Genomic DNA, 25,219 nt, shown 5'->3' on the forward strand with positions numbered 1-25,219 from the left:
ACTGTTACCTATGATCCCTGTCTTTTAACCTGCCTACCAGTGTTTTGCTTTCCAGAGCCACTTTTTCCCCCTGCTATTGGTACCTAACTGCATCATGCTGCCAACTCCTCTTTGGTGCCCTTGGTCACTAGGCATGCTCCTAATAACTAGTCCAGGATTTTGTTCCCCCTCATACAATCTACAGTAAATCTGATTCTGTTAATCTTGAGTGAACTATATATTTACTTCCCATGAAAATTGGGGTATGGCTGAGGAGGCAGTTGGAGACATGTGCAGGTAACCTGAGTCGCAGACATTTGTTTCAGACTGCCCCAGCTAAGCTGCAGCATAGACCAGAACACTTGAGGTGCAAGGACACATGATGATCTGCAGCAGCTGTCCAGAGCATCAGGATTTGCTTTCCAGTGCACCTTTGTGGAGTCAGTACAGACGCTGGCTAGAGGCCTGCTGAAGATTATGTGGTTTTGTCCTGGCTTTTTTGCTGGTCCACACAGTAAACGTCACAAGTCTCTCCACCAGACTTTATTTCAGCGATAAAAAGCAACGTGGTGACTCATCACGTTCTCAAAAGCTGAAAAGTCTTAGTTTTTTTTCTGACCTGGGATACTCCAGTGCTGCTTTTCTGTTATCTTATATCTTCTTCCCACTGCAGGGTGGCTATTACAGCTTGGGAAGTGCTGCAGAGTGAGGCTCTGAGCTGCAGGTGCTCCTGCTCCCAGTTGTGTATCTTGGCCAAGCCTGGCTGTGGATACTGCTGGTGACTTCAGTCACCTGCTTCTCTCAGTTATGTTGAGGGGTGCATGCTGACAGCTGACCCTGCCCAGTGCGATAAAACTACAAATTACTGGATATTACTTATAGCCATTGGTGTGATGTGTAAGCAGGTGGCACACGTTGCAACACAGAAAGGATGTGTTAGCTCGATGGAACTGATACATTTTCAGGGCACCTTTACCATAAATACCAAATAGAGTACAAAATCTGTAAACGCAGGGATTATAGGAAGAAGATGAACAAGCGTGGGCTGTTTTTTTGGGGAGGGGATGTGGGTGGTAAAGGAGAATTTGAGAGTAGAAACAGGGAATATACAGGGAAACAAATCATGGAGTGGGGGCTACTGTGGGGCCCAGCAGCCCCAGGCCTGACCTGATCCCATTGCCTCCAGACAGCACACCCATCACACAGCTCAGCCCTAGTTTCTGTTCAGTGGTGAAAAACAACTAAGTAAACTGAATTGCTGAACGCCCAGATTTGCTGGAAAAGCATTTTGCCATGTTAGGTGATGATTTATTTTCATTCATTTCTTGCAGCAGACTATGCAGGCTCTTTTTTTCATTGGAATTGGGTGCTGCTGCAGCACCCGCATCCACTGAAATGTGGTGATGGGGCATCTCCCTAGCTGTGCATCGCCATGCTTCAGTGTGGGACAGTCATTTGTGCTGCACATGTACTTGGTCAAGCGAACGAAGGACAGACACAGCGCAGGGCAGTTACACTCAAAGAGGGCACTGGCCCAAGGTAATCTTTCATTTTAATTCTGCAACCTGGTCCTATGTGAAGAAGGCGACACAACCTCTCTCAGGGCTTTTTGTTCGCTGGAAGATCAACGCCTCCTTTGGAGTCCAGGTTTCCTCACCACTAATTTCCAGAAAGTGCCTCAAACCGTCAACGTGTCGCTGCTGTACCAGAGGCAACTGTGCTAAAGCCCCGCTGCTGGCCGAGCCCCCGCCCCTCTCCCCTCAGCCCCCGGCTGTGCCGTTGCCTTCCGGGGCGCGGAGCGGGCGCGCGGGCTCCCCGCGCCGGCCGCGTCCCAGGCAGCGCGAGCGGCAGGAGCCCTGCGCGAGCCGCGGGCTCCGCCCTCCTCGAGCCGCCCCGCCCCTCCCTGGCGGCGCCGCATCGAGGCGGCCATTTTGTGGCCCTGCGCGGTCGCTGGCGTCGGGCTCGGTGCGTAGGGGGGCCTGGGGCCATTCGGCTCCGTTCTAGCCCTTTTTCTCGTACAGATCCCTCGGTAAGAGCGCGGCGGCGCCCGGGCGGGCCGGGCCGCCTAACCTGCCCCGCGCTGCGGGCCCGCGGCGTGGCGCGGCGAGGCGAGGGGAGGGAGGCCGGGCGGGCGCGGCGCGACTGGCACGCGTCCCCGCGCACAAAGGGCCGGGCAGGGCGGCGCCTCCCGCGCTGCCGGCCCGGGGCGCCGAGCGGGGGCCGCACCCGCCTCGCCGCGGCCTGGCGCGCCGAGGCCGGGGAGCTGGGGCCGTGCGCCGGTCCGCGCCGTCGGCCGGCCGCCCGCTCCTTCCCTCCCTCTCGCCGCGCCTCCGCCCGCGCCCGGCGGCCCGCGGAGCTGCGCGGCCGGCGCGGGCAGGTGAGTATGTGCGGGCCGGGCGCAGGCGCCGAGGGCCCGGCCGGCGGGGGCGGCCGAGTGACCTTGCGGCGGCGCCGGGGCCGGAGCCCGGGCCGCAGCGCGGGGGCTCTGCTGGCGGCGGCCGGGGTTGGGCGGGCGCGACGGCGGTGTGGGGGTGGCGCAGGCCGGGAGCGGCACCTGGCGGGCCCCGAGCGGCGGCGCGGTCCCGTTGTCGGCGCCTCGCCCTTCGGCCGGGAGGAAGCGGTGCGGGGCCGGTCCCGGGGGGCGCTCGGCGGGGCGCCGGTGGTGGCTGCTCGCCCGGCCCCGGGAGGCTAGGCGAGCGAGGCAAACGCTCTGCACTTCGTGGGGAAGAAGGTCCCTGGGGTCTGTGGCGCTGCCACAGCTCTTTGGGGTTACCCTGTAAAAGCCAGTGAAGTTGCCGTGCAGTAACGTAACGTAACGCAGTGCTCTACTAATAAAAATCAGCTCTGTAAAACAAAACCAACACGCACCCCCCCAAACTAGTGTTGGAGGGGGTCCCAGTACTACCAGGAGTCTGTGTGAGCTTTCTTTTGAAAAAACTCTTGGCCTTGGTTTTACTCAAATTTACTCCTTAGTAATTTTCTTACCCATCTCGATCTGCTGGGGTTAAGCAGAAAAGTCGGCAGGTTGTTTCCTGGGTGGACTCTTTGTAATTTCCTCAGTTGTTTTGTCTCCAGGGAATGGTGCTGCTTTCTGTATAGCTGATAGGGTGCTGCGGAGATTCTCTCCTATGAAGTCCCAGAGGAGTGGCGTCGGCGTTGTGTGGGAGTACCTGTGCTCAAGTCGATGTTTGCCTAGTTAATACGCTCTTGCGCATCGGTTGATTGGAAGGGATGTCTTCATCTACGAGAGTGATGGATGGCTTTCTTTTAAAGTTGAGAGAATAGAGACTTGCAAACAAAAGTAGATGGTGTTTGGTGGAAAGATTAAATGTAGCAGAGTGCAGCTTTGCACCTTTTCTGAAGAATGGTGCTTGGTTTTGTTTATGTTGTTTCACATTATAGCATGTTGTCTTAGTCCACTGCAAATCTTCAGCTTGTTTTCAGAGTCGTGAAGAGGAACATGTGCAACACTGTGGTTGCTGTACTGGAAATGTATAAAATTATTTGGGTTTTTCTTTTAAATGGAAAGTTCCTTGTGCATGACAGGTTTGTGTGCTTTTTGAAGCAGGTGTGTGTTTGCATGAAACTGTTTTTCAGGTGATTACATGCTTTCCTGCATTGTAAACTATTGTTTGACACTACTATATATGAAAGTATATAGTTGTTTCCTTCTAATACAGGATTGCTTGTTTCTCTTAAAGTTCTAATAAAAAGCCCCAAGGTCGTCTTTTTTTTTTTTAAATGAATTTGCCATTGTAATGTAAATCTGAAGAGTGTAGTTGTATCTTTCTCACTTGTAACTCTGTTCTTAATGTCCTGGAAGATCTGTGAATATCTGGTGTAATTCTCTCTCTTAAGGAGTTTGTGGATTGTTTAGTAGTACTTCTTTCTCTGAGTTCACTTTGGTGATGATGTTTATAACTGAAAATGGCTTGTTTGGGTTGTGTGAGAAGGAGGCAGTTAACAGTTCTTGGTGTGATTCATTCCTAGGTAGTTTTCCAAAGAATCACAATTTTAGTCTGAGGTGGTTTACTAAGCAGTGAAAGAATAAGAGTTTTCCATCCCTTCTTTAAATACTAAATGCATATGTTGCTGCTTAAAATTTTGGCTGTTCTGTTGAGTTGTAATCCCAGGCAGACAATTTTTTTTATAGAGGGATGAAAAAAATGGGCATTTCTTGGTGGGTAGTTCTTACTGTGTGCTCTGTAGAGGTGACTGCCTGGAGGTGGCTGTGAAATGTCACTTAGTTTCACCAGTTTTTGTGACTCCTGAAAAACTACTCATACGCAGCTATAGGGAGGTTTTCTGAAGTTTGGCTTACGTTGCTTTATGCAAGTAAGAAGATCTGCATTTGGAGGAAGGAACATAATCATGGTGGAGCAAGGGTTTGTTAAAATTCAGGGATTTGAAGTATTTAATTACCTTTTTTTGCCTTTGAAAGAGTGATTTGTTTGCCTATTGGTGATGGGAAAATTTGAAAGATCCTTTGAATGTTTTCTGGTGGTTCTTACCTTCTTTGTGGAAGGCATATTCATGTCTTGAAACTATACAAAACCTGTGCAGTGCAGTTGCCAACAAGTCACACAGGGATAAGGTATTAGAAGATGCACTCTTGTGGTTGCTCTATGTTGCAGTGCCTTGTGGTGGTCTCAGGTTTGAACTTTCTATATATACAGTTCTTTGTGGACTGTTACTGCTGTTGTGTTGCCTGCATTGATTTTTGCCTCCATTTATTCTTTATTGCAGTCTAAAAGTTGGTTTTAATTGGTTGCCCACAGGATTGGCTTGGCTTCTGCTACTTGTTAAGAAAAAAACATCTGTCTTTGCAGGTAAGAGCCTTTGAATTGAAGACTTCTTTATATGCATATTGAGTATATCTTAAGAAATATTTGAAGCTTTTGGAATCTGTGAATTGGTATCAGAACACTTGGGGCAAGGAATATGTAGCTAGTCTCTTTTAATTCCCACTGCGCTGATAGAGGTTCTGGCAGTGTTGTTCCTATAAACAGTTTTCAGCCAAACTAATGTTTTGTTGCTTCATCAACATGTGGTAGTCTGGGACACTCTCCTGATTATTTTGCACTGTTGGAAAATGTTGCTACTTTGCGGCAGGCCCCAGGTCTGCATGTTTCTAACTGTTGGGAGTTTAGAAATGTGCAGCAGTTGATTCTTATTAGATTTTGCAGCATTTAAAGGGATCAGAGTTTCAAATTAGCTCAGAGATGGCTGTCTTAATCTACCAGGTTGATTTTTAGCCTTCTTAAAAGTGATTTTAAAAAAAAGGCAAAATTGTGGTCTGCATTTTCAGCTTTTGCTAGACAGTCTCAGCCTGGATACTTAAAATTCCTCCTACAATGCTGGTGTTATTCCAGTTCCCAGTCTTCGTCCAAGAATTGCCAGATACGTTGTGTGTGCGTGTATTGTGTGGGTATTATACTTTTAACAACTCTCCAGGGACTAGGCTGAATCTTCCAAAATTACCTCAACTCGAAAAATGCAAGTATTTTAAAAGGCTAGTCTGGTGTGTTTATTAATTTATTCATATGATGGAAATTATTCTTATTTTATTGACTAGCACGTACGTGCAAGAAATAATTTTGTATACCTTTCTCAAATGTAACATCAATGTTTTTAAGGACATTTCAGTCAAGACAAAGATGCTGTTAAGGTTAATCAGATGAGTTGAGTCAGATTTATTGTTGGCAGCCCTTTCCATTTTTCATCTCATCTTGCTAATGGGGATGGATTGTCTTTAGCACAACTATAGGATTTTGTGCGTATGAGCTTTCAAAAAATATACCAGACATGCAAAATGACACCAAAACTTGCTTTTGCCTTGAAGTAACTTTTTGTACAGGGGGAAAAGCAGGCAGCCTGAGAACACTGCTAAGAGCTCAACAAAAAACCTTCAGTGCACACGTAACAGGCGTGTAGCTCATCCTGTGTCTGAAGCTGATGTTGCCTCTGCATGTATATTGATCTTGACAAATGAACAATAAAATATTTCGGCAAGCTTTGCTTTTTTATTAGTTGGAAAAATTGAGTGAGTGGGTTATTGTGTCCTATAGTGGGTATTGGCATTTTGGAAAAAATCAGACTTGTGAGTGTTCAGAAATGAAAAAATTGGCCCTTTTGGTCCTTGTGATTTTTCTTTAAATCACAGAAGTTAAACTAATACTTCAGGTAAGCACTGAAATCCTGAAAAAATTGTGGCAGTTATGTGCTGAGTTGACAAAATACTCTTTTGCCAAAAATATTTGATGAGTAAAGTCCTTCACGTTCTTTTTATTCATATTACTGTTAGTTTTTGCCTAATAGCAGGCACTTGCTTAATATCATGCATGGAGTTAACTACACAGAAGTTCATTGCAGCTAGCTTTTCTAGCAGCTGTAGGTCGAAGCAGCTGCTTGGTTTTTTTTGACAGTAGTGATTTAGTGGATCTGAATAGAATACTTAGTAATAAAACTTAAAGATACCTTTAGTGTTTATAATTAAGTTTGAATTTAGTGCAAGATTGAAATGCTTGCAGTATCCTAGAAGTTAAGTAGGTGTTCAAATGCTTGAAGTCTTAGGAATTCTTTGTGACCTTACCTGCTGACTTATCTTGCCTTTCCTCAACTAATGGCTCTATTAGATTGTCACCCTTTTTGCATAAGTAAAGAAATAACTAAAAGTAATCTCCCATTTAGCACAAAACACTTTAAATGTCTTAACTCCTGATGCATGAAAATTTCTGAAACTCATTTCTTTGTATAAATAATAGCGAAAATGTAAGCTTCCCAGCAAGATTTGCTATTAGTAGTATTGTAGTTTTCAAAGTGTAGGTAGAAAACCAGGGATGCTTTTATACCACTTGCTTGCCTGAGGATAATCTAATTCAGAAGCAGTCCTGTAGCATAATGTAGTAAACTTCAGTTTTACAGTACCATTTGGTATGGCTTCATTAAAGTAGGCAGAATTTTCATTTTAACTTTAGTTTCAGAGATTGCTGTCAAAGTTAGGCAAATTTAAAATCAGAATCATTGAGAAATACTGCTGTTTTTAGAAATGGTGCAAAAAGTCTTACATACTTACTTAGATGTGTACATAGCATAGTTCTTAGTTTGACCTGTTTTTTTTCACATGGGCGAGATATTTTGCTGTTGGAATATGACTGGGCAATGAACTCTTATTTTCAAGTTAAGTGTGTCACTGCAAGAGAAATGCAAGGATGTTGCTTTTGTTACCTTGCCATGGAGATGGGAAAGTTGCTTTTTAAAAAAATGATCCCTGAGGTTTAGTATATACCCCCCTTTCTGTTGCTGCTGTCCCTTGGTGGAGTAGGGGTTTTCTTAGTGGTATGTACAGCTGAATTTTAATTTTTGTTCAGACCTTCTCATGTTTGTTTTGCAAGTTCCAGTCTCTCTTTCAGGATGGTCTAGTCAGGAATCAGATGTTCATTCACAGCAGCTAGAGCAGCAGAGCTGTCTTTTTGCCAATGGGCTTGTCTGCTGTTTCCCTGAGGGAGAAAAGTCCTCTGCATTTTTCGGGTGTCAGCTAGATCTGGGCCAATGCCCTCTAATACCCCAGTTTGTTGCCTGAGTTCATTAGTGTATGGAAGGGGTTAGCTGTGGTTTATTGGGCAATACAATACTTAAGTACCCATTTGAGTAATCTGAAGTTCTGTCATGCAGACAAAAGAATTGCTGCTTTTTTCCTCCCTCTGTAGAAGAATTGTTATTCCTGTTTTAAGTACTGAATTCAGCCTTACCTGGCATAGTTATGTGGTTGGATAGTGGCTTTACCTGGTCGTTAAGGATGTTTTCAAGACATGTCTACTCTAGGGTGATTGGGAGACATAGGCAAACACAGCTGGCTTAAAGACATGACTATATGCTGGGATACAATACTTGGCTGAATGTGAAATATTGGGAGTTAGTTACTGATTGTAGTTGGTCACAGCTTTGGTGTGTGGCCAGAAGTCTTCAGTGCACTGCTGTCTGGTGATGCATTGTATCATCTGGTTGGACTCAATCCTAAAGGTCTTTTCCAACCTGAACAATAATGTGATCTGGTTCATTCTTCATTTCAAATGTTTAGTTAACACCATTTGTATGTGACTACTTGGAGCCTTGGAGGTCTTCCATACAGATACTGAACTGGCTTGTGCTTAGGAAGTCAAAAAGTTTCAGAGATTGAGTGGCGCAGGTGAAATGAGGTACTGCTGTTCATGGTTTAGTGTGAGAGACTTCTGAACTGCTGAATTGTGCTAGTATTAATATGATGCTTTTAATCTTTACTGAAGGTTTGTCAAGAATAAGAGAGGATTACCTAGTTTTCTGTTTATCTTGAACTTCTGAGAAAACCTCAGGCTGTTTTGTAGAATGTGTACAAGATAACTGTCAAGATCTAGCTGTTAACAGTTGATGTTGTGTCCATTAACCTCAGCTGCAGAGGTAAAAGTCATTTACTTGTGCTTGTGACAGAAGGTGTAATCTTAGAACACCTGCAACTACTAGAAACTACACATTGTTCTTGAAAGTTGTAAAGGCCAAGTATCTAGCTAGGATATAGTTTAGGTGAAGCCTGTATGGTCACAAAATGTCTGGGGCTTGTTTATAACTGTTAGCTAGCTTCATGGTCACCTTAGGCCTTTTCCCTTTGCCTTGAGAAAAAGACAAGATCAGTGTAATCTAGATGGTCCCTTTCAGGATGTCATGTGAGTCTCACTGTTGCTAGCTGTCCATAATGGGGTTTTGTTTGTAACCAATCCACTGTTACGTTCCTAGTTGTCTTCACCTGGCAGGAGATAAAATCCCTCCCCAAATGAAAGACAACTGTTTATTTCCCATAGGTGTGCAGAATTTTTTGCAGTCACTTTGCCAGGTACAGTGGATACCATATCAGCATATGGTAAATTCAGTTTGGCTAAACTACTCATTTTGCTTATGTTCCATTAAATATTCAACTACTGATATAATAGTTCTGATTTTTGATGTTCCTCAGATTGTCTGGTTTTTTTACTGATGTTTGTGGGTCTTAGTTTAACAGTTACTTTGGAATTTCTAGTGCAAAATGTATACTGATTGTGTTGGTAAATGTTTAATACTTCAATCTGTATGAAGTAAACATGAATAAGGAACTTGGAATATAAGCATGCTTAATGTTTGCAGGATGTTGTTAGGTATATATAAACAAATATAGTAGATGGTGTCTGTAGGTAATTGCATGGTGTCATAAACAGTAGTCTGACATAGCCGTTGCCTTTTCTCATCTGCAGGTGTGTGTTGTTTCAGCGCAGCATGGCTGTGGTCATCCGCTTGCAAGGTCTCCCGATTGTGGCGGGGACCATGGACATTCGCCACTTCTTCTCTGGATTGACCATTCCTGATGGGGGCGTGCATATTGTAGGGGGTGAACTGGGTGAGGCTTTCATCGTTTTTGCCACTGATGAAGATGCAAGGCTTGGTATGATGCGCACAGGTGGTACAATTAAAGGGTCAAAAGTAACGCTATTGCTGAGTAGTAAAACTGAAATGCAGAACATGATAGAACTCAGTCGTAGGCGTTTTGAAACTGCCAATCTAGATATGCCACCAGCAAATGCTAGCAGGTCAGGACCACCACCTAGTTCTGGAATGAGTGGAAGGGTTAACTTACCTACTACTGTACCTAACTTCAGTAATCCTTCTAGTGTAGTAACTGCTTCTACTACTGTGCATGAAAGCAATAAAAGCATATCCACGTTTTCTACTGCCAGTATGGGGACTGCACCTCCAAATCTTGGGAGTACCTTTGGTAGCCCAACATTTAGCTCAACTATACCTAGCACAGCATCCCCTATGAACACAGTACCTCCTCCACCAATCCCTCCGATCCCAGCTATGCCAACTTTGCCGCCAATGCCTTCTATTCCACCAATACCTGTTCCTCCTCCTGTACCCACACTACCTCCTGTTCCTCCAGTTCCTCCGATACCCCCTGTGCCCCCTGTACCTCCAATGACACCTATGCCTCCCATATCAGGAATGCCTCCTATGAATCCTCCACCTGTAGCACCTTTACCCACTGGAATGAATGGGTCTGGAGCAGCAGTGAATATGAACAGCGGCTTGAATCCATTGTTTATTGGTCCCATGAATCCTGTAAATCCTATCCAGATGAATTCTCAAAGTAGTGTCAAGCCGATTCCAATCAATCCAGATGATTTGTATGTCAGCGTTCATGGAATGCCCTTTTCTGCAACAGAATCTGATGTGAAAGACTTTTTCCTTGGGCTCCGTGTGGATGCAGTCCATATGCTGAAGGATCATGTAGGTCGAAATAATGGAAATGGACTAGTTAAGTTTTTTTCTCCTCAAGATACATTTGAAGCACTGAAACGAAACAGAATGCTGATGATTCAGCGCTATGTTGAAGTTAGTCCTGCAACAGAGAGACAGTGGGTGGCTGCTGGAGGCCACATAACTTTCAAGCAAACCATGGGTCCCTCTGGGCCATCTCACCCTCCTCCTCCCCAGGCTCATTCTAGGTCCAAATCTCCTAGTGGACAGAAAAGGTCACGGTCAAGATCTCCCCATGAGCAGGGCTTCTGTGTTTATCTGAAAGGTCTCCCCTTTGAATCAGAGAACAAACATGTGATAGACTTTTTTAAAAAGCTGGACATAGTTGAGGACAGCATTTACATAGCTTATGGACCTAATGGGAAGGCAATTGGAGAGGGTTTTGTTGAGTTCAGGAATGAAGCTGATTATAAAGCAGCTTTGTGTCATCATAAGCAGTACATAGGGAATCGCTTTATTCAAGTTCATCCAATTACTAAAAAAGCAATGTTAGAAAAGATAGACATGATTCGTAAAAGACTGCAGAACTTCAACTATGACCAGAGAGAAATCCTCATGAATGCTGAGGGAGAGCCAGGCTCACCAAAACTGTGTGCACATATATCTAATATTCCATACAACATAACAAAAATGGAAATCCTTCAGTTTCTAGAGGGACTGGCAGTAGAAGAAAACTCTGTACAGATTCTTGTTGATAATAACGGGCAAGGTTTAGGACAAGCACTGGTTCAGTTTAAAGCTGAAGATGATGCTCGTAAGGCAGAGCGTTTGCACCGTAAAAAACTGAATGGAAGAGATGTTGTTTTGCGTTTGATAACTGTAGAAGAAATGAGAGATATTGAGAGAAACCCACCATCTCAAGGGAAAAAGATACTGAAAATACCGATACAAGGAAATGCGACTGTGCCAGGAGCACAGGGTGCTGGTGGGGATGAGCATGCCTTCTTGGGGGGAAATTCTAAAGATACAAGCAATGGTCCTCCGTTTAATTTCCCTGGTAACTTCAGTGGGTCTGGCACATTTGGTCCCCCTCTACCACCACCTGGAATAAGTGGCTTTCCTGATTCTAGACCAGGAATACCTACAGTCGCAACTAGTGGTTTACCTGGTACAGGTATTGAAGTCCCAGGTTTTGCAGGTGGTCCTGGTAATTTGAGTGGACCGGCAGGTTTTGCGGGGGCTCCTCAGGCTTTTGGTAATGGTCCTGGCAATTTAAGTGGACCCCCTGCCTTTGGGGCTGGTCCTCCAGGAATTGCTAGTGGTCTTGGACACTTAAGTGGACCTCCAGGGTTTGGACCTGGACCAGGAAATATACATATTAGTGGACCCCCAGGTTTTGGTACAGGGTCTGGGAAGCCAGGACCAACTGTCATCAAAGTGCAAAATATGCCCTTTACTGTTTCAGTGGATGAAATTTTGGATTTCTTTTATGGTTACCAAGTGATCCCTGGTTCGGTGTGCTTAAAATACAATGAAAAAGGCATGCCCACTGGAGAAGCAATGGTTGCATTTGAGTCTCGTGATGAAGCTATGGCAGCTGTTGTTGATTTAAATGATAGGCCTATAGGCTCCAGAAAAGTAAAACTTGTTTTAGGGTAGTTGTTAATGTGAAGTAGTTGTAGAATAGGTATTCATAGTGGTGTGATAAATGCATCTGGATTGGTTTTTATAGTATTTCCAGGATAGAACCTGTGGATTGTTTAAATTGTAAAACAGATTGGTTTTGATGAGACACGGAGCATTGGGTTAGCCTTTACATAAGAAACAGTGTGAGGATAGATGTGCAGTGGATTTTCCCGTACAAATATGTGGAGAAGCTAGACAGATTCTTATTCATAGTAGAAGTTTGGTAAACTAGACTGGACACCGTGCTTATCAAGGAATCTAGATTGGTTTTACGTAGTTTTGGATAAGGGAAAAGATGAAGTCAGTGAAGCTCTTCAGTGGGTGCTCTTGTAAGCCATTGTAAAATAGATAGCTATTTCTAGATTTGGTTAAAAGCTGGCTGAATTTGCTTTGTTTACAGGTCAAAGCTTTGTTTAAAGTCCTGATTTTACTCTGCAACTGAACGAATTCTCAGTGTACACACATTAATTGTTTTGTGTATGTATCTATTTTTTCCAAGATTCTCACTGTATGAACAGTTGAATTATGCCCATTGCTGATGTGTCTACCAAACTAATTCCTATAAGTATGAGCAGAATCGTTCTGTAAAATTCAAGCTGTTCTTTGTGGAATAACCTTTAGTTATTTATATATTGCAATTATAACTGTGCAGAATAAGACTTTTGCCACAAGTATAGCTAACCTCAAACATTATGAGTTTTACAGTACACTTATAAAACATTTGCAGTAGAAGTAACAACTTGAAAATACTCATTATTGTTTAAGTAGCTTGATTTGTTAGGATTATGTGAATCAGTTGGCATAGGATCTCTGACACTAGTTGGATATTGATGTTGTATTTCTCATGTGTCTCTTGAACTCCTTACATAGTCTCTGCTAAGAGAATCAAAGTGGTGATTAGTAGGAGATTGGAGTCCAGCTAAAGTTTTAAATTAGTTTATATATGAAAGAAACTTTTAACTTCAGCAACTCTGTCGTGAATTACTGCTATGAGTGAATCCAGAGATTGAGTTTATTTTTCTCCAAAACTTGAAAATACTGAGTTTACAATATATTTTTCCAATAAAGTTGTGCTGTTGTATTCAAAGTCTGTAAAGAGTTGCCATTTTCTTTGCTGTGCAGTAAAACCTTCCATGAAAAAAAACCAGAGAATTGGAAAGGAAGTAATGACACAAGTGAAAAGTAGACTTTCTGTTTGTGGTTTTTTTTTTTTGTTTGTTTGTTTTTTTTTGTTGTTTTTTTTTTTTTTTGTTCATCCTTGCTTGGTTTATGATAAATTTGAAGTCTTGGGCATTGCCTGAAAAATCTTGCTATTCCCTGCAAATCATTGTACTTAAACATAGTAAACTTTGAAATGTTTTGTTTTTTGGACAGAGAAAAACAGTGCCTTTTGGTGTTGCATATCATGGAACACTGAAGTGTATGGTCAGGCAAAATTGAGAGGTGCAAGTGGCAACAGTTTTATTCATGTGGTGTGTAGGAGAGATTTGAAAACCTGTGCAGCGCTGCATCCTGAGAGGATTTCACAGTACAGGAATATGTGGAAGGATTGTATAAAGGTGTACTTCAATAAAGAGGCGGTCGCATTATACAGATGCTTCTGTAATTCATTAGCGTAATTTTGTTTTGACAGATTACTAGGTGGTCCCAACTTTGGAAAAGTAATGTGATTTGTATATACTGTTTAAAATTAAGCCTCCTGTTAATAAAACTGTCTGTCTCTGAAGCTTCATGTTATGCGTTTCAACAGTCTTTGGGAGTGATGTTTCAACAGCAGATCTTTGTTTTTTTGGTTGTTTTTTTGTTGTTTTTTTCTTTCTTTGAAAGTCTGAAAGTACTCTTGCTGATGTCAGAAAGATGTGTGATTAGGAGTCAAGCCTTTCAGTTTATTTTTAAAATTTTACTCTTTGTTTTTTAAACAGCTTTTATTAAAGTTTCATACTATATTGGAGTTATTTGGGTGCTTGTTTCTTCATGTTTCACATTAGAATAAAATTAATGAAAAGGAAAACTTGGCTTCATTGTTCACAGAATTGATTTAAGATATTAGTGTGTGTTGACTTGTGGACACTGGTGATAACTGTTTTTTCAAGATCAAATGAATCGCAACAATGCTTGCCTTGTTGTGAAATGTAATTTCTACTACAGGTGTCTGGAATTAGATACACAGTTCTATGTTACTGTCTTTTGATTTCACCTCTTGATCCTCTTGGTAATGGATACAGGGTTATTAGTGTTTGTGTTAGACACGGCATATGCTGCAGAACATGCTTGTGTGCCTGTTCCTTTGGACTTTATAAAAGTGCAGGTTTGTTTTGGAAATCTTTCATTTCCTGATTCTTGATTTTTTTTTCTGTATGGTCTAAAGATGTTTAAATGCTTACCTAAAAAAAAAAAAAAGTGCAAACCTATACAAAAAGCCATTGGTTTTGGGAACATTGACACGGATGGAATGCTTAAGTAGAGGATTTGGGGTGGGGAAGGGGCTTTTATTTGCCAAGCAGTTGATGCTCCATGTATTTTAGCATAAAGTAGTAGTAAATTAGTAAGTATCTGCTCTTTCTTGAGAGTAGGCTCTTGGAAAAAATAGGAAGTTGTAGCATATTTGGAATTTCTGTATGTATCGTAAGCAGTACAGCTGCTGTCCCAAATAGTTATGGTTGCTTCTTTAAAGCTTATATAGAGCAGTTCATTGCCAAGTGTAACTTGGAAATGGAAGAAGTTTTCTGTAACAACTTGCTTTCATGTTAGAAGCAGCCTTAAACTGCATGTTGTGCTAAATTATGAGGAATACTGTTACATTAACAGACTTTGTGGCTAGATTTGATATAATTGCTTACTTTGTATTTCTATATTAATGAACAGCTTTAAAAATAAGGGGTAGGACCTCTGAGGTCCCATCTCCAATGTGGAAAGGTATGTAACCGCCCTTGCATACACACTTCAAGGCTGGCTGCTAACAAGAGGTAGCAACAGAAAGAATCAGCTAATGGACACTGCTCATACTTGCAGTTGTTTTGGCCTTGATGTTTTGAGTGTCAGGAACTAACATCCTGCTTAGCCTCTTTGGAGCAATACAGTCTGTGACACTGATGTCCCCAGTTTCTTCAAGTTATGGAAAGAAGGTACTCGTGTTTATATAACTGGCTGAGTTGGTTTTTTTAGCAGTTCTTCAAGTGTTGGTGTCTTAAGTACCACTTCTAAAAAACTAAGTGGTAAAGTGTTACATTCACGATGTGATTTCTGTTAAATGTACATATTTTTGTCATCCCATTCATAAGAGAAAGTATGAATATAATTATTCAATGATAAATTTGTGACATATGGAAGAACTGCAATGGTTAGATGAAAGTGTGGCTTTTAAAATTACTGAGTTTTCAAGCAGTTACACGTGAATGTCACAGATGTTTTCAACACAAGTTAATTCTGTAATATCACAGACAACATTAAAGCCAGTTCTTTATTGATGAATTGTTGCCATGTTCTAAACGTAGATTTGAGAGGTTTGAAGGTTCGTAGGTTTGGAGGTTTGTAGGTTTAAAGAAAACTGAAGGATACTTCTTTTTATTCTAAGTCATGTTCCTTTCATAGCATTTAATGTTTTCCTTGAATGTCTGTGCTCTTAATTTGTTGTTAGTGTAGAGGAAGATAATACGATACTGAAGACTATAGCCATGTGCCAGTTGACACTGAAGGTCTACCATCTAAACAATGTACCTGCTGGTCAGTTCTGTGAAATTGCTCAGGCTGTCCTCAAGTTGTACTGTGTGAAATTACCAGCTTGTTTTGCTGAGGGTATTTTGGTGCGCTAAAGACTGCAGACTGTAGAAAATATTTTTCCAGTTACCTAGGCACACCAGTGGTGCATTAACTCTAAATAACTATTTCAGTTTCTGTATTTTGTTCTGCCTTGGTTCTGCTGTGGTGGTTCCAAAGCTGCTGCTCTTACAGCAAATGCTGTCAGTCTTCAGCTTGTTGTTGAGCAGTGTGTGCCTCTGAACAGTGTTGGCCTTCTGATCTGCAAAATTGAAACTACTACATTATTATAGACCACTTAAAGCCTCTGGCAGGACAATGGGCCACTCTGAGAGCAGTTGTTTTAGCATGATTATCCAAATGTATGGATTAGACCCTGATTCAAAGGATTACAGTTCCTGTTTAATACAGACTGTAGTGCAAGGGGAAGACTAGTTTCTGTCTTTGACAGGATAATTCGTTGGAAGGAAGCGGTTTTGAAACTGGACTGGTATATTAGGAGACATTTAAGTTGAAGCTAGAGACATACACAGATCAGTTTTATGTCAGTTTGCTTCTGTAGATATTGTGCAGGTCTTTAAGAAGAAAAAAGATGCTGAATTCTGTTGCTTTAAAAGGTTTTTCAGAAACAGTGCCTTGGGCCTGGAAGCAGTGGTATCAAATATGTTTGCTCATGTGTGCCCTTTTGCAGGTTTGCTGATGCTTCCTTCTGTTCTGTGACTGTATGTTCTTTCATGGTTTTGGGAAAACAGAGCTAGAGTTTGTGTACAGAACAAATGACTCTTCGTCCTGGTGGAAGTGAAACTCATGGTTAAATGCTTTTTCAGGAGGAGTAACTTCAAGGGGTTCTTTTCCCATCTGTTTTTGGCAGTGAGAATGTGATTGTAGTTGAAAGATAGGGCTTTCCCATGGAATTAAATCTGTTGGTTGGTAGTATGCATTCAGCTTAAGGTTTGTGGCTGCGTACTGAACTCTACTACTCTTTCCCTATCTTATGATCAGGTAGGTATACTGCAGCTTGTTTTCTATACAGATGACTTTGTCAGTAATTTTCTTGGAGCTTTGTTACTACATGAAATGTTTGGGGGGTGTTTGTGTAGGGTGTGCTTTCCAGCTTCTTGACCGGGATGCTCTTCACTTGTGGGTATAAATACCATATGTAAGAGAGCAACCCTAAAAGTGTTCCTTGTCCATAGCTGCAGACTGAATGTGGTGTTGGATGGTTTAGCTGTGACTTTTGACTTGCTGACGCTCACTCCTGTGCAGCTTCCCTTGTTATTATTCTTCTTATGTATGTATTCATAGCATGGCAGCTTAGGAGAGAAACAACCTGATGAATACTGACCCGAGTTCCTTTTCTGCTTCTGCAGAGTTAAAGCTTGCTCCTTTGTGACTGTTTCTCTCTTGTATGCTCGCATGTCTGTAGCCTTAAATTCAAATGGTCTTACTAGGTGCTTCCCTGATATATTAAAGTAAGCTTTCGGAAATGGTGAATATATTTTTAATGGGTCCAATTTCCACAAAGTTAATTTTGTAACTCAGTATTTACTATTCTTACACCAGCTTCATTTTTTCCCCCCAACTTTAGGGTGCTCTTCTGTTGTGAGTTACCAGTGAACTAGACTGTAGTTCCTTATTCAGTTGATAACAGATCACAGCCAGGGTAACTTCATGTTAGAGTGGGGATTGCTTTTACAGTGCGTGGTTAGAGAATAAAACCCCCTGTAAAGTTGAGAACTGAAAATTTAGGACTTGGAAGGCTTGCACAGGGAAACCAGGACTTGATGCTGCCTAAAACTCTCTTGGTTGGCGTAGCCTGGCTTTTCGGACCAGTTGCTGCTTCTGCAACGCTGGTGACTTTTATATGTCTTCATATTGTAGGTATAGTATTGTTAACCAAAGAATCAGTAGAATGGTATTGCCCAGATTTCTGATCACCTGAGGGTCAGTGGAACTTCCGTCTATTTCATAGTTTTGAACAAATAGTTTAATTTCAACCATTTCCCATTAAATGTGACTATGTCGATGTAGCATTGCTCTGTGTGACAGTAGGAAGCTTTGAAATGCTGTCTAGTCGCTCAGATTTGCAGAGGAAAACAGTAACATAGTCGGAACCTAAACAACTTCAATAATTTCTTTTAGGTAACTTTGGTTTTTATGATAAAATTCACAGGACCGCTGTCACTAAGATTTCAAACCTCTGTGTAGCATCTGTTTGCTTAGCTACCTTGCTGTGGTGATGCTCCATAATGCAAGCTTTTTACAAGACTTTTGTTTTCAGCGATATAACCAAAGCATTGCTGCTTGTTTTGACAGGAGGATGGATATGGAATGTGAAGTCCTTGCTTGTTTGAACAGGAAGCTCAGCTTAAAAGTGAAAATTATGGTTGCTATTTCATTATTAGCCAAATGTTTCTAATAAAAGGGCAGTATTTCTAAATCCTGTGTTCTTGAGGAACACTAATGCAACCAGCTACAAAAGCAAAGAGGGTAATTAAAGTAAAACTAGGCACTGGTAGTTCATTGACTGAAGGTAGGGGAAGCCCCCTTCTCTAAGGAGGGGAGGCAAGTTAAATATTACAAATTCACTTGCTTAGGATTACCCCACTACATTCCAGCATTGCTGCAGAGCCAGTCTTGTGTTATAGGTCCGGTCTCATGGATAAATGGAATGAGTTTTATAGCACTTAGAGCTCTCTTCATCAGTGGACTTGAGTGCTTTTAAGAGGTGTGTATGCAGGGTGGTGTATAGCTCATTTGTTTCTGAATAACTAGTAAGCCAGTGGGAGAGTGTTTTCATCCTCATGTTAAAGGCACGTCAGTATTAACCTCAGTGAAGTGGCATAGGGTTGAGGTTGAAAGGTTCTGAGGCCAAACTTTCACTCTTCAGCTTTACTAAAAACAACCAAGGGATATCCTCATCTAATGAGGAATGTTTGTGGTTCAGAGACTTCAGTGTTGAGCTTGTATGAAAAAGAGCAGAATAAAACAGTGAGTTAAATTCCTAAATTAATCTGAAATTTAAATTCAGTTGTTAATAATGGAATGTATGAGATGTAATTGATCTAAATGATTTGCTGTTAAACGTGAGCCCTGCACATTATTTTGTATTCTTACCTTGTAAATCAAAGTTGCTTTCTATGGTCAAGTCTGTGTTAAGGTTTTTAAAGACAACTGGTGGTTGTCACTTAAGTCAGTGATAACCCCTGTATGCGTATGAAAACATTTTGAGTAAGCTGGATGCATTTCTTAAAGAAAAAAACTTTTCAAATACATCTGAAAAATTATGTACACACCACCATGACATACTGCTCAAATGTCCTGGATTTTTTTAAGGCCTTTTGTCATCTGGACATTTACCACTCCTTTTGGGTAACTGACACCATAGTTTTGTTAAGGCGATAATGCAAATGGCATTTCTTCCTTGCAGTGCAAGCAGTATGTCATGCTGTTTCTTTGAATGAGAAGGTAGTACTTGGCTACCCTGATTTCTCCAGGAGCAGAAAGGAGAGTGTTTTCCTTCTGCGGGGTGGCTTGTGCTACTTTTAATGTTAAAATTTATCCTTAGTTGTGCCTGTAAAAATAACTTCAAGCAGAAACAAGAGTAAGTTTTCTGAAACCAATAATGCTTTGGTTTAAAGAAAAACGACAATAAAGCAATGTAATAAAAATCCTAATATGAGCCTGCGGATAATGTTCTGTCTCTATGAAATATCAGCTGGTTTCAGTGCAGTGACTTGGCTGAATATGACCGTAGTATCATCATTTAATTCTGTTAGTGTGAAAGGTGACAGGAATCCCTGTATCAGAGTTTTGCACCAGCCATGGTATGGTGGTATAGTATATAACCTTCCTCTCAATCTTGTTTAGTCTTGAAAAGGTGGTAAGAACCTGTTGTTTTGAATGTTTTTGAGCAGCCCACACTCCCAAGGTCACTTACATGTGTAACAAAACCAGATAATGTTTTAATCCTTTTGTGGTCTTCAGATCCCTCTGCTACTGCATTAGGTACACATAAAAGCCCTGTTGGTGAAGAATCTGTCATCAACAGACTGGTAAGGTGCTGAGCCTGTCTAATGCTTGGTCCTGACTGCTGCCTGTCACAGTTACTCAGCTATTCGCTTACTTTGCAGATAGCGCAGTGCTGAACAGAGAAGGTACAATTTGTAACCAGTTTCCAGGTTCCACCTAATGGTGATAACTCCAAGTCTCTCTATTTAGAGTAAATGTAATTCAATTCATGCTTTTATGGCTGTTGAATTTACTCGGGGTTTTTCAACAGAGGGGTTTTTGCACAGAGAACTTCTCTCTGACTTTGTTTTGTCATGTTTATTAAAAATGTGTTGGAACTGTTAATTTGACTTTGAGAAAATAAAGATGCGTACTGTGGGAGTATCTGAGGCTTACCAGTATTGGGTTATAGTGTTTTTCCAGATTCTGAACTTGCAGAGGCATATTTTCTAAAGGGTGTGGAATACTTTTGTAGCAAAGTCAAAATTAATGACAACAGGCTTTTAAAGGGTATATGTTGAAAAGTATTGCAGTACATATACTGTGGATAGCAGACACGGAAGAAGCACTCAAAAATACGTTTGCAGTTGTGGAATCTCTTCTCCCTTAATGCAGGGAGATTGGTTATTTTGGCCCACTTGGTGCTGAGACAAGCAGAATAGCTTGAATCTGTTGTAGCAATGGGTTTGTGCTTTTGGAAAGGTACCCTGGCAGCAGAAGTTGGATCTGGAGGAGAACAGGAAAGGGGCATGAGGTCAGTGTGGTGTTTTGTGGCCTTTAAATACTTCTGTTAGTCTGGGTAGGGGAGAGGAAAAAAGAGCTTTTAAAATCCCTTGCCCTATCCTTTCCTTTGTTCTGCTACCTTGATGTCAGGGTTTTGTGGTGGTGGCTTTTTTAATATGTTTTTCTTTTTTGAAGCATCATTCTGCAACAGTTTAGGATGGAAAAGTGAAGATGTTCGTACTGCAGGTGGTAATAATTAAGTGGCAGAAAAGTATTATGGGGGTGTGAATCTCTTAAAAAGAAGCAAATACTCAAAAGGAGAAAATAACTGACAGACAGCACTGGCATAAGGAGGGCTGAACTTGCAATGAATAAATCAAATCAATTTCTTGTGAGTACTGCAGAAGGAATATTAGGGCATTTTTTTCAGGATCATGTTTCATGAGGAGCTAGATTCAAGATTAAAATCCACCAAGAAGAAAGCCTGAATTATAGAATGTGAGAGATAGTGTGATTCTGTAATGCATGGGAACTTAAAAGGCTGCTTCTGCTTACTCGTGTTTTTTTTTAGGCAAGAGTTGTCACTGTGCAGTAGTAACTCCAGGGCAACTGAGAACAAAGGAAACCATCTGGGGTGTCTCAGCGTTTTTTTTGGTGATCATTTAGCAGTGCAAGGCAAACAAGAAGTATGGCAAACTTTTCATTACGTGTCTATTGGTGCTATGTAGTCAGCAAAATTCTTGTGTAATGTGCATTTGATAAAACAGCAAAGATTGGTAAAATGTGTTGCTGGCACATATCTTTTTAAAGTTGACTCCTGAACTCATGGTGTTCATACAGTGTATACTGGTCTAGACAGATGGGCCTTAATAAGTTTCTGCCTTGGTCACCTGTGTAATGTCATGGCTGTGTCTGGGGGAATGGGTAAAATCACGAAGGCTCTGCAGTAGGTACAAGATGGTTTAGATTTCCAGCCATTGGGCAGGGTAGAGGTTGCAAAAGGGATCAGCAGAATTAGCGCCAAGATGTTGCTGCAAAAATTGTAGGTGTGTGTAAATAAGGAGTGGTATGTTGAGGTACTTGCAGGTGAAGCTGCAGTGTAGTAGAAGAACCAAAGAGGAGGAATATGGTGTAGTGTTCAGTCTCTGTTAAGGAGTTCAGACTGAGAAGTGGAGGACTGAGCCATAGGCAGCAGAGTTTCTGAGGCATAGGACAGAATGTTTAGCTGTTTGTGCCCAAGATGGGAAGAGCTCCAGAGTTTTAAGGAAAAGTGAGGCCTTACTTGAGAAAGGCAAAGATGATTTACAATGTAAAATGGTGTGTTTTGGGTTGTTACAAAGTTCAGTGTGGTTGAACTTTTATGTCTGTTTTTCAATTAAGTTCTTTATGTTTCAGTAATAAAATACTTGAGAATCATGCGGGGTGGGGGAAGCAGCTGAATTAAAATAGGAAAGGAATGAAAAAATTTTACTTTGTGAGATGAGTGACCACTTCTAGAACTGCAGTTACTGTTTTGACTTAAGCCAAATGAATAATTGACTCCAAAGCTCCCAAGCTGCTTTTAGTTGTTCAAGGAACTGTTTGGTTTTTTTTTTTATTCTGCTACTAAATGATGTGAAAAACTTTGAAACACATTTTCTTTTGTATGAAGAGCTTGAAAAGGTAACTTAGGTTTTGTTTAAGTTCAATTGCTATTTTGAACCTAATTGTAATTTAATAAATTACAAACTAATATTTGAAATTAAATCAACATTGACCTATCAGTTTGTTCACTTATTTCTCAGAAAAGTGAAGAATATATATATATATATATATGTATAGTAGAGGCATGCACAGGCCTTTCTTTGAGCTTGGTGGTTGTGATTAAGGGGGGATATTAGTGATGCGTAAGTTAAAGGTGAATGTTGAACAGTGTAAAAGTGAAGGTAGTGTTTCCCTAGAGTTGGGACTTGGCTCTTGTTCATCGTGGGCAGGGGGGAAGCTACAGTAAATACGATGAAATGACTGAAATTCATGTTAGCATTTTCTGCCTGAAATCACAATCTCATTTATAATTTTTGTGCTTTATTTCAGTGGGGTTTTTTAACTGTCCTAAACTTGTTTTTTTTTAATTAACCATAAACGGTAGCTTCGTGTTCTTAGTTGGTTTCTGTGAGTGTCTTGGAGGTCAGGTTGCCACAGTGCATGCTCAGCTTTTGTACCCATGGGCTGACTTCAGATACAAAACCTGCAAATTCTTGTGATACTGGAGCTTCAGGGTTCATGTGGAGACAGACAACTCTGTGAGTAGAGCTAGGCCATAACTTCCATGCATATTCAGTAGTGCCTTAGGTGCACAATAGTCGATAACCCCTTTGTATAAAGCTTGTAGTCATGTTCAGAGCTTGGAAAGGTGTGTCTGGGCTGGTGGCTGGTCGTGGTTTGGAGTCCCTGGGAGTTCTTGTCCCTGAAATTAAGGCTGTCTGATGGAACATGGACACGCCTTACCAGGATTAATCAAGCTTCCAAAGCAGTTTGGTTAGAAAGGTGTTCTTAATAGTATTCAGTATTCTGATTCTCATTTATCAGTTAGGAGATGCCTTTTGTTTTGTGTCTTATGTCAAATTTTTAAGAACAGTTAATTAACCCCCTTTCCCGCAAAGTTTTGATTCATCCATCAAAATGTATGATGACAGATAACTTTAGAACATGGTGTAGAGAATACTGATTTATTATCTGCCTGTAGTAATGCTGGTCTTAAGCATCCCTGCTCCAAATGCCCAGGAATAATAAAATGGTAGAAAAAATTGTAGCCGTTGATATTCCCTGCAGAGCTTCTGGGCTGTGGGATGAGGCTTTGTGGCTCATGGAAGAGCTGGTATGCTGGAAGGAGGCTGTATTTACTAATAATTTTTGTGGACTGTGGTCTTTCTTGTGAAATTCTCGTAATCTCGTCTTAAAATTAAGATGCTCTTTAGTTCATCTAGTGATAAAACCTAGTTTTATGGTTGGGGTTTTTTTTAAGAGCCTTTTGGAGTTCAGGAAAGTAGGATCACATGAGAATTTTTATTTTGATGATCCATTTAGAAAGTGATGCTGATGCTGCCTTGGCACCAGCATCACCTTTATAATATCAAAACCTGAAATGTAACAGGCTGCCCCCTGAAAATTGAGCTAGTAATTAGAGAAAGCATTGCTTCTGATGGTCTGCATATTCAGGGATCACAGCAGAAACTTCCTTCTTGAAGTAGGGTGATAACTGCAAGATGTGGGATTAAACTAAGCAATGGACAAGGAGGGGACTGTGTTAGGTTGTTGGGAAGTGAAAGATTCATTAACTGGGATGGTCTGTTAGATGTGTTGGATATATTTCTTGAATTGTTCGGTAACATAAGGCCAAGATGGTGAAAATTTCAGTTGGTACATACTGCTGGCAGGATCGATGGCATTTGTGTTGTTTGTAAGCAGCATGTAAGACAGAAGCTGTAATTAATCTGGTACAAAATAAGCTCATTGGAAATCATCTGTCCTTAAGCACATGTATTAAAGCCTCGAGCTTGAGTTAACCAAGTTCTTAATGTGTGATATTTGGTGTACACTGAAATATAGCATGTTGGGTATCCTGTAGAGTGATGTGGTTGATGAGAATTTATTAGTGTGATTAGGAACAAATTGCAGGTTTTCTTGTGCTGAATCCTTGCTTATATTCTGTCTTACATGGAGCAGTGAAACCAGGCTGACCCACAAACTGGATACTGCAATAATGCTGACATTTTCTCTCCAGAAAACGTAACTCCTGGCACTACTAAAAATACTGCTGCTGGTGTTTGATGCCATGAAGTTGATAGAGTTTTCCTGTCTTCTGGGTGACTCCATGGGTTCCATGATCTGCCATACTGGGGTGCTCTGAGTCACAGCCTCCATTCTCGTACTGTGCTGCCCTTCGTCCTGTCCTCCCCAGCCTAAAGGGAAAGGGGACCCTCTGGCTTTCAGGCTTACTGCAGTATGGAAGCCTATAAAAACAAATGTTGTAATTCAGTAATTCTCACCTTATGGAGTCCGACACTTGATCTTTAGTCAACTAAATGGTGGCATTCCTACTGCAGAGGTATAAGTACAGAGGAGCTGGTTTATGCTTCAGACACTTATATGTGGCATTTTGGGGAAATGCCCCCCCCAAAAGACCCTCCAAAGCTCTGAATTGCGACTGTTTGAATCTTTTAGCACTCTTGTTCTGGAGCTTTCTTCAAGCCTAGGTGGACAGTATTTTCTTCTCTACATCTGATTTGCTTTTAAGCTTTGGTTAAGCTGAATCACTGAAGAATATTTATAAATTAATATCAGACTTCTCTGTAGAGTTGGTTTTGTTTATATTGGTGAATGTTCTGTATGAAAGGAAATTGATTTTTTTGTAGAAAATGCGAGAAGTGTTGGAACTTCTGAAATGCTTATATAAAACTTAAGAAGGTAGTTCTTACGAATATGTAACATGGATCTCCTATGTGATTTTCCTAGAATGCAGCATTTTTTTGGTCTTGGTTTGATTATTTAGGACCAACTTCTTTACTGGTGCGCTTCCAGTTCTGTGTAGAACAACTTTGGAAATACAAGATTTATCTTTCCATGTGTATTACAAAACTATTGGACTCTATGATCTTCTGTACAGGGAAGAAGTGGTATGCATAGCAGAAATAATTTTGACTTTTTAAGCTGGACATCAGTTTAGTTGTCTCAGCACTTCTTAAAGCGGACTTAGTCTGGAGCCATTCTGTCTTTTGCTTGAATAACTGGGAGTGACATCTGGTTGAGCAGTGAAAGACTT

The 25,219-nt window shown here is 41.3% G+C and overlaps 2 protein-coding genes across 3 annotated transcripts in view; both read left to right on the forward strand.

Annotated features, from left to right (window-relative positions):
• Nucleotides 1-1,902: 1,902 nt before the first annotated feature.
• On the forward strand, nucleotides 1,903-13,939 carry RBM12 (RNA binding motif protein 12). 2 transcript variants are annotated; one of them, XM_037401488.1, is made up of 3 exons: nucleotides 1,903-2,008; nucleotides 4,726-4,808; nucleotides 9,240-13,939. In XM_037401488.1, the coding sequence occupies exon 3, from the start codon at nucleotides 9,262-9,264 to the stop codon at nucleotides 11,899-11,901; it is 2,640 nt and encodes an 879-aa protein (XP_037257385.1). In that variant the 5' UTR covers nucleotides 1,903-2,008; nucleotides 4,726-4,808; nucleotides 9,240-9,261; the 3' UTR covers nucleotides 11,902-13,939. The 2 variants fall into 2 exon arrangements, with proteins under 2 accessions (XP_037257385.1, XP_037257387.1); XM_037401490.1 differs by having other exon boundaries at nucleotides 1,933-2,008; nucleotides 4,758-4,808.
• The window catches only part of CPNE1 (copine 1), a 41,436-nt gene continuing 20,976 nt past the window's right edge, over nucleotides 4,760-25,219 (forward strand). Inside the window, 1 exon segment of the mRNA XM_037402730.1 lies at nucleotides 4,760-4,808. The gene's annotated coding sequence lies outside the window, so the exon portion shown is untranslated.

The sequence above is a fragment of the Falco rusticolus genome, chromosome 10 (genome assembly GCF_015220075.1).
Source record: "Falco rusticolus isolate bFalRus1 chromosome 10, bFalRus1.pri, whole genome shotgun sequence".
Lineage (NCBI taxonomy): Eukaryota > Metazoa > Chordata > Aves > Falconiformes > Falconidae > Falco > Falco rusticolus.

What these genes read in the sequence shown, in the direction of transcription:
- RBM12 (XM_037401488.1), top strand. Translation starts at nt 9,262, where the DNA reads ATGGCTGTGGTCATCCGCTTGCAAGGTCTCCCGATTGTGGCGGGGACC.